The sequence below is a fragment of the Equus caballus genome, chromosome X (assembly GCF_041296265.1).
Source record: "Equus caballus isolate H_3958 breed thoroughbred chromosome X, TB-T2T, whole genome shotgun sequence".
NCBI classification, from domain to species: Eukaryota; Metazoa; Chordata; class Mammalia; order Perissodactyla; family Equidae; genus Equus; species Equus caballus.
Genome location: NC_091715.1, coordinates 144,618,843 through 144,632,697, shown reverse-complemented (window position 1 = coordinate 144,632,697; position 13,855 = coordinate 144,618,843). Strand labels below are relative to the sequence as shown.

Sequence of the window (13,855 nt, the reverse complement as noted above, 5' to 3'; positions counted from 1 at the left end):
GAAGGAAGGTGCTAGCGAGACTCTTCTAGGAGTTTTACGGTTTTGGGTCTTACGTGCAAGTCTTTAACCCACTTTGAGTTAATTTTCGTGGATGGTGTAAGATAGCCGTCTAGTCTCATTCTTTTGCACGTGGCTGTCCAGTTTGCCCAGCACCGTGTACTGAAGAGACTTTCCTTTCTCCATTGTATGCTCTTGGCTGCCTTGTCGAAAATTAGCTGTCCGTACGGGACGTCATCTCTGAGGCCCAGTCAGGAAGGATGGGGCGGGCACGTATCCAGGGACGCGAGACGCAAAGGGCCTCCTTTGGCCACAGCAGGAGCTCCTTCCCGGGAACAACTGGACACTCGGCTGCCCCCTCCAGGCTGGCGCCTGCCACCACCTGAGCCACCAGAGCCCAGCACGGGGCTACCTGACACCGTCATTGAGGAAAAGGGGTGCGCCTTGTCAGCCTGCACCTCCACAATGTGGCCCACACCACTCCACTCCACTCCCTGCCCCCACCCACTTCACTGGCAGCATGGGGGAAGGTGGGAGGGGAGGGGAGGGACCGTGCCTGTGTGCAGAGGGAGGTCACTCCCACCTCAGGCAGGGCAGCTGCCCTGCCCCCACCCCTGCCCCTGGGGAGGAGAGGGAATGGGGGCAGGACTGAGCCACTGGCTGGGGACGCTGGAGGTCGGGGAGCATCCTGCGGCCAGGGCCTGGGTGGGGACTCACACGGCACTGGCGCTGAACGGGCTGGCTGCCGTGATGAGAAAGAGCTTCCTGCCCGTGTGCCCGGGGCTGCACAACTCCCTGGGACCGCCACCAGGGCCGCAACCTCCTCTGCAAAGGGCAGAGAGCACACACCGTGGGCTTTTCGGGCCACACAGGGGCTCTGTTGCATATTCTTCTCCCTTTCTCTGGAATTTTGTGTGTTTTGTTTGCAACCCTTTAAAGACGGAAGAGCCACCCTCTGCCCTTACAAACACAGGCTTAGGCAAAGGACGTGTTCCTGAGGCGCTCGTGCCGGACCAGGAGTCCCACACCCAGGTTCAGGAGCAAGGAGGCTCCTCAGAGCCTTCTCATTCGCCGTGAACGGAAACAACCTATGCCCTGGTGGGTTCCAGGGCTGACCCATGCGACCCATAAAAGTACAGCAGAGGCGAGCGGGTGTCACTTAGAGACGAAGTTATAAAAAGACTGCAGCTTCGACCTTGGGACCGCCCTCCCCGGCTCTGTCTCTGCTGGATCACTGGCTCTGGGGGAGCCCTGCCCTGAGCAGCCCTATGGAGAGGCCCCGCAGGGAGGCACAAGGCCCCTACCACAGCCACGTGAGTGATCTTGGAAGCAGAGTCCACCCCCGGCAGACCAGATGGCTGCGTCCCCAGCTGGTGTCTTGACCGCAGCCTGTGAGAGACCCTGAGCCAGAACCTCCCAGCCAAGCCCTCTAGGAGCCTGTCCTTCAGACACCTGGGAGATCACAAGTGGTAGCTGTGCTAAGGCGCGACGTTTGGGCTCATCTGTTACGCAGCAATGGGTAACTCACGCACGACTTCAAATGGAGAAGGCCACTCTAAGTAAGTCTGAAGCAAGCAGGCCGAGGAGAAACTCCAGAAGCCATTAGGAAAAGCCTGCAAAGTCTGACGACATGAAAACTAAAATCGCCTGCCTGACCAAATGCAAACCCCAAACCACAAAGTCAAGAGACAAGTGACAAAGTGGGGAAAAAATAGCAGCAAGATGTGACTCAGGGCTCATATCATTAACGTATGGAGAGCTTGAACCAGTCGACACGGAAAAGCCCGGTGACCCCTTAGGAAAAGGAGGTCGAGGAGGGGAACAAGGAAAAGCAAAGCCAAAGGCCACTCCACCATTTGACCCCACAGCCAGAAGAGGCTCCGGTGCTGGGGCCGCACAACCGCTGGCTCCAGGGACAAATGGTGACTTGCACCCGTGACTGGCACTGCATTTCACCTGCTGCTCCAACTGGACGACAGGCCACGGTGGAACCGAACAAAGACCGATCACAGCAAAGACTGGCCAAAGCCCGGGGAGCACGGAGCAGGGCGGGGGTGCCACGGGGCCCTGAGCGGGTCTGGGCAGCCTCACCCAGGAGCTGGGAGACCATCTTGGTGAGGACCATTTAGCAGGAAAGGCGGCGGCTTCCCAGCAGCTCAAGAGCCGGCCACCTCCACCGACCAGACAACTGTCAGGGCAGTTCCCAGGCAGACAAGGTCCTTTCTGGCCTCCCTGCTCTCGCAAACGCACGTTCTCGGTCTCAGGGCCCATGTTCCTTTGCCACCCGCGAGCCCGGCGTTTGGGTCTTTCCTCTGCCTCATCAGAGAGTTCTTTCCCTCCCCTCTCCCAGGCACAAATCTCATCTCCTGATCTCCGTCCCTCCCTCCCACCTGTCCGGATTGTTATCCGTGCAAGCCTGACGCCTTTTCCCCCGGGCTGTGGACGGCGGCGCCCTCCAGCGGCGGCATCCAGGCAGGGACGGGTGACTGCTGCTCCATGGGAAGCCCCGGATCTCCCGAGGGCTGGCACTCCGCTGGCGTTTCCCGGACCTGTCGGGACCCTGCAAAGGAGGCAGCCCCGGGTAGTGGAGGGGGCACACACCTAGGAATCTCGGGCCTCCAGAGCGGTGCTTCTCACGGGAGGGTCGGTTCTAGACCAGCAGCACCCGCACCACCCGGGAGCTTGTTGGAGCCATCAGTTCTCAGGCCCCACCCCAGATCTGCAAGATCAGAGACTCTGGGGTGGGGCCCGGGGACCCAGGTTTGAACAAGCCCTCTAGGTGTTCCCACGCACCCTCCAGCGTGAGAAGCACCGGGATGGCTGGTTCCTGGTCGCACTCACTTCCAGAGAAGCCAGGAGCTTTCTCTGCGGGGCTCACCTGGACCTCCCCAGGGGAGAGGCAGGCAGGCAGGCACAGCTGACGGCTGCGACCACAGGCCGTCCTGGGTACAGGGGTGCTTGGGCAGGAGTCCCTCCCAGTGGGCCACACTGTCCAGTGGCACGGGGAAGACTCTTTTACCTTCCCGCCGTCCCCACCTCTAAAAGCACAGACAGACACTTCCGGCAGACACCACGTCCCCGGGTACCGGCCCCAGCTCTGCCCACCTCTCCCTGGATACTACGCTGTGGTTGGCGGGAGGGGGGCGGATCCACGCTTTACAGAGAACCGTCCTGAACACACGCGGGAGGCGCTGAAACAGTGGGCCGGGCAAGGAGTGTGCGTGTGCGCGTGCGTGCGGGGCCGGGGGCGGGGGCCACAGTCTGGGCCCTGGGAGGGTAGAAGCTCCCGGGAGCGCGGAGCGAGACAGCTCTCCGAGGCCAGGACTGGGCGCAGCGGGAGAGGGAGTGACTGTGCCCTTTCCCATCCCCGGGGGAGTCGCCGCCCTCTCCCCCCCCCCCAGGTCCCTGGGGACCCCGACACACTGTCCCTGGCCGTCTAGAGGGCCAGCCACCCTTAGGGTGGTGGGGGGCGTCCTGCCGGGAGCGGCGCCCGACGGAGCCCCCACGGTCTCTCGGGGCCTGGACTCAGTGGAGGCTTCTCCTCGGCCTCTCCCCGGGAGAGTCTTGGGGAACGAGGACTCTGGCGAGACACACGCCCCAGAGGGGCGGGGGGCGGGGGGCGGTGGCGAGCGGGCCGGGTCGTCGTCCGGGCGTGTCGGGCCCCGCCCTGGCCACCCCCACGCCCATCTCCACATCCCCCGCCCCTCAGCTCGCCCACCGGAAGGCCCGCTCCACCGCCCTGCTCCGCCCCACCCTTTCCGGCTGGCCCCGCCAATGACCAGGCTCGGCTTGTGACGGGACGCACCCACAAGGCCCCCGAGGAAGCGCAGCGCCTCTGGCCTGACGGACACTCCTTCTGCCCAATCAAAACAAGCCGGCCGCGTGCGCGCCTCTCGGTTCCGCCCCCGCGCGCTCCCCGCGGGGACATCCGGCCTGGCGGGCTGCGGGGGTCCTGGACGCGCCCGCGGGGCGAGCGGGGACTCTCCCTGCCGGGTCGCGCCAGTCGTCCTGTCTGTACAGGCTAAGCCCTGCCTGTGTGCTTTTCGTGTGAGCGTGTAGTTTGAAGTGATTACATTCACAGGAACTTACATAAGAAACACGTCCGAGAGGCGGGGGCCCCTCCCGCGGTTCCCCCGGTGTCGGCGTCTCGCGCATCTGGTGCCGTCGCACACCAGGAAATGGCACTGGTGCCATCCGAGCGCTGCTCCGGGTTTCGTCCGTGGGTGGGTGTGGGTGGGTGCGCGCGTGCTCTGTGCAGTTTCACCACCCGTGTAGATCCTGGATAAGTGACCCCCCGCGGCCATCAATGACCAGCTGGTTCCCTCGCAGGGATCCCTCCTGTTGACCTTTCCTAGCCACAGCCTGCCCGCGTCCTCCTCTCAACCCATGGCACCAGTATTGGATTCTCATCTCTAGAACTGTCAGTTGAAGACTGTTACATAAATGGAACCATGCAGTATGTGACCTGGGGTGGGCCTTTTTTTCCCCCACTCACATAATGCCCTTGAGATCCATCCAAATTGTTGCATGTATCAACAGTCAGTTCTGCCTTTGTGTCGCTGGCTACGGTCCTTGGTGCGGATCTACCACAGTTTGTTCAAGCATTCCCCCACTGAAGGACATGTTGCTTGCTCCCAGTAAATAAAGCGGCTGTGAACATTCGCGTGCGGGTTTTCCTGTGATGGTTAAGTTTCCATTTCTCTGACATAAATGCCCAGGACTGCAATCGCTGGGTCCTATGGAGGTGGATGTCTAGCTTTAGAAGAAACTGCCAGACTGCCTTTCACAGAGGCTGTACCAGTTTACATTACCACCTTGCGTATTTTTAAAGCACACAGTTGAAAATTTTCCCTTGAAATCAGACTAGGCTCGCTGGTTTGGGTGGTCAAGAAGTAATACAGGGGCCGGCCTGGTGGCGCAGCGGTTAAGTTCGCACGTTCCACTTCTCAGCAGCCCGGGGTTCGCCGGTTCGGATCCCGGGTGCGGACATGGCACCGCCTGGCAAAAAGCCATGCTGTGGTAGGCGTCCCACGTATTCAGCAGAGGAAGATGGGCATGGATGTTAGCTCAGGGCCAGTCTTCCTCAGCAAAAAGAGGAGGATCGGCAGTAGTTAGCTCAGGGCTAATCTTCCTTAAAAAAAAAAAAAGAAGTAATACATTGTTATATGACCAAATTTATCAAACTCTCCATTGACGATTTCTGGCTTGCGTATCCTGGGCGCAAAGGCCTCTTCCCATGTGTGACTAGAGTGAGGAGACTCGGGGCGGAATTTCTGAGTCTCCATTGCCAATTCCTCGTTGACTCAGGCTGGCAGGCCCGCCTGCCGGCCCAATCTCTGTGGCCTGGGAGGCGGGGTATTGGGCACATGACTCAGTGCTGCCTAGGCCAGGATTGGGGGCGGTGCCTCTCCGACACCCAGTCCCTGCCCTCCAAGGATGCCCGTCCAGTTTGGGAGAGAGACAAGGAAATATGTAATGAGAAGAGTTTAGTTACATTATTCAAATGCCTAGGTGGCCCACAGGTAAGTGAGGGAAATCCCTGGGGAAACAGAGCCAATGAAAACACAGGGCTGAGGCGGGGAAGGCTGGGGCTCAGGCCCCTCGAGGAGCTGCCGGGCTGGGTTTCCAAGGCGCTCGGGGATCACGGGCCTCAGAAGGTGAGAGCAGAACTGAGATCCCACCTAAAACCAGTGCTCTTGAAGGGTCACCTCCTCGGCAAAAAGGAAGGACAGAGATCTAAAAAGAAGTTGAGGGGCCACCCCGGGGCCTAGTGGTTAAGTTCCGCTCGCTCCACTTCGGCACCCGGGTTCAGTTCCCCGAGCGCAGACTTACACCACTCGTCGGCAGCCATACTGTGGCAGCGGCCCACATACAGAATAGAGGAAGATTGGCACAGACGTTAGCTTAGGGTGAATCTCCCTCAAGCAAAAAGAGGAAGATTGGCAACAGATGTTAGCTCAGGGCCAATCGGCCTCAGCATAAAAAAGAAAAAAAAAAAAAGAAGTGGGCCCATCTGAACATGGGTCTGAGTGAGGAGACAAAGAACTCCTCTCCACCCCCCACCCGCCCCCGCCAGCATCCACGACCAGGGGCTGCCTTCCCCCCTCACCGCCACAGCCAGAGGGGCTTCAGCGAACCCCTGGTTGAGAGAGAAACTGCCCCTCATCGTGGTTGTACTGCTGGGCTCCTCACCCCAGGCTTCCCACCCAGGACTCCCAGAGGCCTCACTGAAGATGGGTCAGCAACCTCAAACTGAAGACACCGCCCACCCTCATGGAGAACCAGCAGGTCTGTCAAAGAGAAGACTGGCCCTGTCCACGTTCCCAGGGTGTAACTGTCAGAGGCCAGATAACATACTTTTCGGTAATGGCCCTGAGCGTTTGCTACGTGCCTGGACTCACCCATCCCATCCTCATGGCAGCCCTCGGGGTTGGTAGCAGCATTATCCCCATTCTCCAGATGGGGAAAATACGACACAGAAGGGTTGAGTAGCGTGTTCTGAATCACTAGCCAGCAAGTGGCCGAGGCAGGGTGGAAGATCAAGGATGCTGGGTTCCAATCCCAATCCCCTTTTGTGGGCTATGCTCTACAGCCTGGCTCGCTCCCTCACTTGGAGATTCCTGGGGCGTGCGTGTGGCACATCAGTACGTCCTGAAGGTGTCAGAGGTGACCCCAGGTGAATGTCCCCCAGGCCTTAGGCCAGCACATCACCAAGGGAGGAGGTGAGATAAAGAACCACCTTCCACTCTTGTGCTTAATCAGGGGGGACTTTGAAACACAGAGTGACATTATCGTTACAAATGTGCTATTGTGATATAAAGCTACTCCAACTCCCCAACGCTTCAGTAGCCTCTGAGACACAACAAAAGAAAGACACAAAAGAAGGAATTTAAAAGTTCAGAATAATTTTTAAAGCTCAGGCAGATTTGAAAAAGAACAAGAACTTTAGAAGTAAAAAAAAAAACTCGTCATTGAAATAAAAATCTCAACGGATGGATTAAACCACAAATAGATGCCACTGAAGAAAGAATCAGTGACCTGGAAGATGGAGCCTTGGAAATTACCTCCTGCCCCCTTCCCCCTCGTAGCTGCTGATGTTGGTTCCTCCTTCCCTGAGAAACTGCAGCAGCACCCCCTCAAAGATCCAGGCTCCGGCTCTTCAATGCCCCTCCATCCTGGCTTCTAGGCCTCTTTCCTTCTTCCTCTCGCTCTAGGGGCGGCAGCTTCTTCCTGTATTATCCCTGTCACTTCAGCCCTCCAATCCCTGGGTAACCAACTGCTCTTATTCAATCCCCTCTGTTGAGAATCTCTGTATATTTTTTGTACCCTGACCCATGTCTGACCGACAGAGAATGGGTACTATGAGTGGTCCCAGAAGACAGAATTTTGGGATTCGTCTGGTTGTGCTTCCCTTGGGCTGGAGTGCAGGGCAGGGCTGAGCTCCTCACCAGTGGGAAGTAGGGGTGTGAGGCACCCGTGGCCTGCAGGGACCCCAGGATTCATCAGGCTCTCAACCTGTGGTTGATTGGGGTGAAGGGCCAACTGCAGCAAGTGCCTGGGGAGCTGGAGCGGCTGCTGCCCTGGACTGTCGTGGCGGTAACGACGGCTATGAAGACTATGGTGTGGGATGATTCCCGAGTGCACCTGAGAGCGTGCAGAGAAAAAATGAAAGGCTCGGGTTCCTTACCTCTCAGCTCAAGTCACAGTATGACAACCAGAGAACTTCCATGACAGCCCTAAAACCTCTCTTGCTTCCTGTACTGCAGGGCTGACAGTGCTGAAAATCCAACGCAACGTTCAATTGTGAGGGTCACAGGATCCCAGTGTCAGTTGAATTCCCAGCCTCTCCACGTTCCTCATGTGAAAGGCCGGGCAGCGGTCAGAGGAGTGGAACCCTGAAACCTGGAATTGGGACATCTGGTTGGCCTCAGTTGCAGCTGACAATCAAGAAGCCCTCGGTCCCTTTGAGACTCCCTCCTGTGTCTGGGGGACTGGTGTTCTCTTGCTTGAGGACTGTGTCATTACCTCGCTGGGGGCGGGTGCCTTGCAAGGAGACACCGTTGTCCTCCAGACCCTTTGCAACCACCCCCTGTTGCCATGAGACCCATAACTACGTTCCAATCACAGCATGCTCCAGGGGGACAGGCATACATTAAGGGTCGGGGTATCTTTCATCTCTGCCCCTACACCCCCCAGTGCACTCTTGGGTTCCTGCTCTCAGCGTTTTGTAATCTGCTGTTTGTCCTCCCCATCAAATAGGGAATCACACGTGGTAGCATTTCAGGATTTCTGAATTCCAGGCCACTGTTTTCCCGATCCCAAGCATGGCCTGCTAGGCATGATACCACAGTGAAGAGGTAGAAGGTACCCGGCTTACTTTCTCCTGGTAAGTGAGGGCAAACCTGGGGCAGTGTGTCTGTGGGGATAGGGATGTTGTGGCTGAGACTCCACTTGCTTCAGAGGTCTGAGTCTGAAGAGGAACTCCGCTCTGCATCACTTTCCCTCCTTTTAGGAGTCCAGGAGGGCCTGGGCTGCACACCTCTACCCATCTCCACCCTTGCCTTCCCTGCACCCTACTCCTCCACTGACATCACAACCCCCACCCCATCCCACCCTAGCGTCCCCTTCTCTCTGGCCATACCTCTGCACTCTACCGCCAGTCAGTTGGCTTTTAGGGGCAGTACCCTAGTCCGACTCTTTCCGGGGGCCAGGGCCGCAGCCTGCTCCTCTCCGCATGTGGACCGGGCCCCTTGGAGCCAGCTGGGCTCCAGCCTCGCGAGGGGAGGTGCCGGACTCTCGGGGAGTTGTCTGCCGCGCTTGGCGTGGTGCAGGCGACACTGATTGGCTGGGGCCCAATGAGTGACGGGACAAAACCCAATGACGTGGCCCAGGCCTCCGCCCGCGCGCGCATTGGCCAGGCTCTGTGCGGGTGGGGCGCCGGCCAGCGCGAGGCTGTGAAATGGTGGGTAGCGGGCGTCCCGGTAGGGCACAGGGCTTCGGAGAGGGGAGGTGAGAGCATCCAGGGCTGCATAGGAGGGGAGGGGGGCCAGGGAGGGGAAAGGCGGGGCCGATTCTGCTCAGAGCCTTGGATATTACAGCCAGGCTGGGAAGGGGCTGGGACGTGCAGAGGACTGAGGTCGTGTCTCGGGAATAGAAACCTCCCCAGGAATGCAGGGCAGCCCTGAATGGGGACATTTCGGTGGTACTTCTAAAATCCTGGCCACAGCCCTATGAGAGAGATACTATCACCATCAACACCATCATCCCGTTACAGATGGAACGAACTGAGGCAAAAAGGGTTACCCTGCCATCCCTCCCTGCCCCCAGGTAGCCCACCTGGGGGTTAAAGCCAGGCAGCGGCATCACCCGAGTCCGTGAGTGCCGCTTCTTCATCAGAGCAGCAAGGCGACGTTGGAAGACTCAGGGGTGACGGCGCCAGGGTCCAAGGCTCCAGAACAATTAAGAACATTCAGACGGGGGCCGGCCAGTGTGGTTCGCGCACCCCGCTTGGCAGCCCAGGGTTTCACTGGCTCGGACCCTGGGCACGGACACGGCATCGCTCATCAGGCCACGTTGGGGGGTGGTCCCACATGCCACAACTAGAAGGACCCACAAGTAAAATATATACGACTATGTACTGGGGGTGTTTGGGCAGAAAAAGCAGGAAAATACAAAAAAGACTGGCTACAGTTGTTAGCTCAGGTGCCAACCTAAAAAAACAACATTCAGAGGTACTTCAGCGTCTACAGCAGTTAGCAGTGTGCCTACCGCCAGCCCCTTGGCTGCTCTGCACCCAGGAGCTATAGCTGGGCCAAGCTGGCCCCAGGCCCACTCCTATCTCCGCGTCATCAGGGCTCCTCTCAGCCCTTATTATGGAATCCGGCCTACTGTTCCTGCCCAGCACCTGTGGGGGCCTGAATTCAGGCTTTGGGAATGGCACTTAAATCAGGGACATTTGTTGCTCCATTTAGCCTGCCACAGCGAGCTCGGGTACACTGCTTCTGTTGTAGACATCACCAGATAGGGCATTTTACACATGTGTGTAAGCTAGTGTGTGGCTATGCACTAGCCACACACTAGGACTTGTGTGTGTGTGTGTGTTGCTAATGGCTTACCTTCGAGTATACAGTGCTTTACAGATGCCATAGCACCTTCACATTGTCATTCACTCCTCACGAAACTGTGTTTAAACATACAGTCACTCAAAAAGGTAAACAGGATTACAGGACCCAGCCAGTCCACCCCTAGGTGTATATAACCCAAGAGAAGTGAAAATATACATGCACAAACTTGCAAAGTTTATAGCATTATTCACAATAGACAAAAAGTGAAAACCACCCAAATGTCCATCAACTAATGAATGGATAAAACATGGTCTATACATAGGATGGACTACTATGTGGCCATAACAAGGAATCAAGCTCTGGCACAGGCTACAATGTGGATGAACCTCAAATGAATTATGCTCAGTGAAAGAAGCCAGACACAAAAGGCCACATATAATGACTCCATTCATATGAAATGCCCAGGATAGCAAATCCAGAGATGGAAAATACATGACAGGCTGCCAAGCACTGGGAAGAGGTACAGGGTTTCTTTTTGGGGTGATGCAAATGTCCTGAAATTGACCCGGTGGTGGATGCACAACTGGGTAAACCACTGAATTTGTACACTTTACATGGGCGAATTGTATAGAGTGTGAGAGACTTGACGTAAAAAGGTCTGCACCCAGGATCTGAACTGGCAAAACCCCGGGCCACCACAGCGGAGTGCACAAACTTAACCACTCGGCCACAGGGCCGACCCTGAGATTTTAAATATTTTTGTGTTTTCATATATTTTTGTATCAGTTATATCAACTTTTTAATTTTTTAAATTTTTTCTGAGCACGATTAGCCCTGAGCTAACATCTGCTGCCAATCCCCTTTTTCCTGAGGAAGACTGGACCTGAGCTACACCTGTGTCCATCTTTCTCTATTTTGTATGTAGGACACTGCCACAGCATGGCTGGATAAGCGGTGCATAGGTCTGCACCTGGGATCTGAACAGGCGGACCTCAGGGGGCCACTGGAGTAGAGCACACGAACTTAACCTCTGTGCCACAGGGCCGGCCCCTATATCAACTTTTTAAAAATATATAATTTTTCAAAATCTTATGAAACAAGCACAGCAATTATCATGCTAATTTTACAGGTCAGGAAACCAGCTCGGTGATGTAAAAGAGCAGGAGCAGAATGAGTTGGCCTTCAGGACTCCGAGTGCCAGGCCAGTTCTTCAGTTTCTACCACACATTCTAGAACAAAGACTAGTTAATGAGGGCAATAAAAATAAGGACCATGACATACCAGACACACCCAATTTGAAATTTAGTTTTGAAGCCTGGACCCATGTTTCTCTGGCCGGTGCTTTCTTCTTGTGTTCCAGCCACACAGTTTCTGTGCTCGCAGCTGGAAGGAGTCGTCGGCTCAGGGATGGCTCTTCGGGCCACGCACCGCCCTCTAGTGGTGCATCTTCTGCCCAGCGCCCTTCCCCGGGTTTGCTGTTGGGGGAAATGGGTCTCTCTCCCTCTGCTTTACAAGGAAGTTCCTTATTTAGGATTTTATCAAGGAGAAACCAAATCACACATACAAGGCACAAACGGAATAAAGCGGCTGGTTTTTAAAATGCTTTATTAACATTAAATTTAACTAGTGTCCTTAGTAGATTAATAGAATCGAGCTAACAGTTTGGTTTGGTCACTGGGCAAATGAGACATTTCTGAGACCTCACAAGAGAGTACAGTGTGGAGACTAAGACTAGTTGTGTCCTCTCTTCACAGAATAGTCACAGGACATTCTAAGAGCTGCTGCTGCTGCGCCACAGCCTCTGCACCCTGGAGGGGAGATGCAGGCCAACAGCAGAGGAAACTCCAGGGCAGGTGCAGTCACACAGTAGCCAGGAAGCTGCAGGTAGGAGGGCAGCATGGGGACTCTTGGCCTGGGACAGCAGGGGCAGCAGGGCGCTCTAGTGCTGCACAATCTGACTGCAGTCTACTGTTCAATTCACATGGTCTTTACCCACGAGGAAAACGCACTCAGTTAAGAAACTGTTACCCTATGTTGTTCCCTAACTACTTATAGTCTCATCAGAAAACGTAATATTAGATGGTGGTTTTGTTAGCTATTATGTCACTTAAAACCTTATAGCCCACTTTAATGACTCAAAGATGAGTTACACTAGTACATGTAGTTATAGCTTAACAGGACGGTAGTTAACTTGCTTTGCTTTTAAGAAAAACAAAGCACAACAATACAGATTTAAATGATGCAACAAGCATAAATGTAAGGCAAAGAGGCCAGTCTTTTAAGACCAAAGTCAACAGCCATTTTAGTTCATTAACATACATTTCACAGCCACTATGATATGTCTGGCACTGACTCCAAACATATCCAGCAGCTCACTTGGCTTCCCACTCTGAGGCACTCCTGGCGCTGCCAGCTGATGGACTAAGATGTCAGGTTCCATGGAGACAGCAGCACAGACAGCCTCCCCGATGCCACCTGGGGAAGGAAGGGACATCAGATTCTGTTCTGGAAGCAGGTCGTCAGCCTTAAGGTCCCATGATATAGAGGCTTTTGAATTTGTTGGTTCCCAGGGAAAAACACTTTTCACTAGTCATTGCTTCATGTAAATAGTCATTCTCTGGCCACAAGAGTTCTCATTTGAAACCAGGTCTCCAAATTGCTCCCAGCCCCACTTACAGCAGGGGCTCTCTCAACCGAGGGTCCACGGATGCAGGGGTCTGCAGAGCTAATTCTCAAAGCTGTCAGGAACCCCAAAATGATTAAAACCAACAATAAACTGCACAGAAAATAGCAACTGGGAGGCCTGAGGCTGCTAGCTTTCGAAGGGCCAGCTTGCAAAGTTGGCCCTCGGGTGGCGCTTGGGCAGTTGGCTGGTCCAAGTCCCCTACGCTGACATGACACTTTCCTTACTGCTAAGGGTGGTCCCTGTGCCTGGACTTTTGCACAACAGGATGGTTTATGGGGAGCACCTGCTTTCCTCTGGGAGTCGGGAAGTGTGGTGTGTGCCCGGCAGGGGGGCCCTGTGTGACCAGCCCCCAATCAAACCCAGGGCACTGAGTCTCCAGTAGGTTCCCGGGGTCTCCAGCGATGCAGTGTCGCTGCTGGAGAAGGGAGAGCACTCGGTGGGCCCCTCACAGGAGGGAGGGAAGGAGGGAGCCTAAGGCGTGGGGTTCTCCACCCCCGACCTGTGTCTTCTGTCCTCGTGGGTCCTGGCGTGTGCCCTTTCCCTGTAATAAACCTCAGGGGAGAGGGCACTGGGAGTACTTCCAGAGATGACCATGGATCATGGGGTGCTCGTGGGGCCCCTGAGCATGAACACATGAAGCTCCCCATCCCTTCCTCTGCCCCACCTAATCTTCCCAGGCCAAACAGTGCCCAGGCCCCAATCCCTGGCACACACACTTTTTCTGCATTTGCTGTGTTCTCTGTTTATAAGGCACCATTCCAATTCTTTTAGTGGGGGGGGGGGCAAACTATTAATCATTCAAAACTCAAGAGCAACAGTGAACGTGTAGCAACCCTGCCCTGCCCACAATGCTGAGTTAGACTCTCCTCTGTGCTGCCAACTGGGCCACCTGCGGACCAGGCACTGTGCTAGGGACACACAAATGAGTATGTGCACGGCCCCACCCTTAGGGAGCTATTGTAGGTAGGCAAGAGACTCCTAAACCAATGCACTTGCTAAGACCAGTCATAAAGGTTGTTGGGTGAGTGGCTGGCTGGAGGTGAAGCCCAGGATGACAGCACACCTCCAAGCAAGGAAAACAAAAACACATCCCGCCAAAGCAAGGCCC

General features: G+C 55.7%; 1 protein-coding gene and 1 long non-coding RNA gene across 2 annotated transcripts in view; both read right to left on the bottom strand.

Annotated features, from left to right (window-relative positions):
* Positions 1-2,387: 2,387 nt before the first annotated feature.
* LOC111771570 (uncharacterized) lies at positions 2,388-8,807 on the bottom strand. The gene is made up of 4 exons (XR_002805469.2): positions 8,639-8,807; positions 7,685-7,899; positions 4,087-5,128; positions 2,388-2,557 (listed from the first exon to the last, which is right to left on the bottom strand). It is a non-coding gene; the product is annotated as an uncharacterized lncRNA (long non-coding RNA).
* Positions 8,808-11,649: 2,842 nt separating this feature from the next.
* Positions 11,650-13,855, bottom strand: part of TKTL1 (transketolase like 1) — a 31,715-nt gene continuing 29,509 nt past the window's right edge. Inside the window, exon 13 of the mRNA XM_001494382.5 lies at positions 11,650-12,536. Within this exon, the coding sequence (XP_001494432.2) occupies positions 12,364-12,536 (173 nt within the window). The 3' untranslated portion in view covers positions 11,650-12,363. The remainder of the gene's footprint in view (positions 12,537-13,855) is intronic.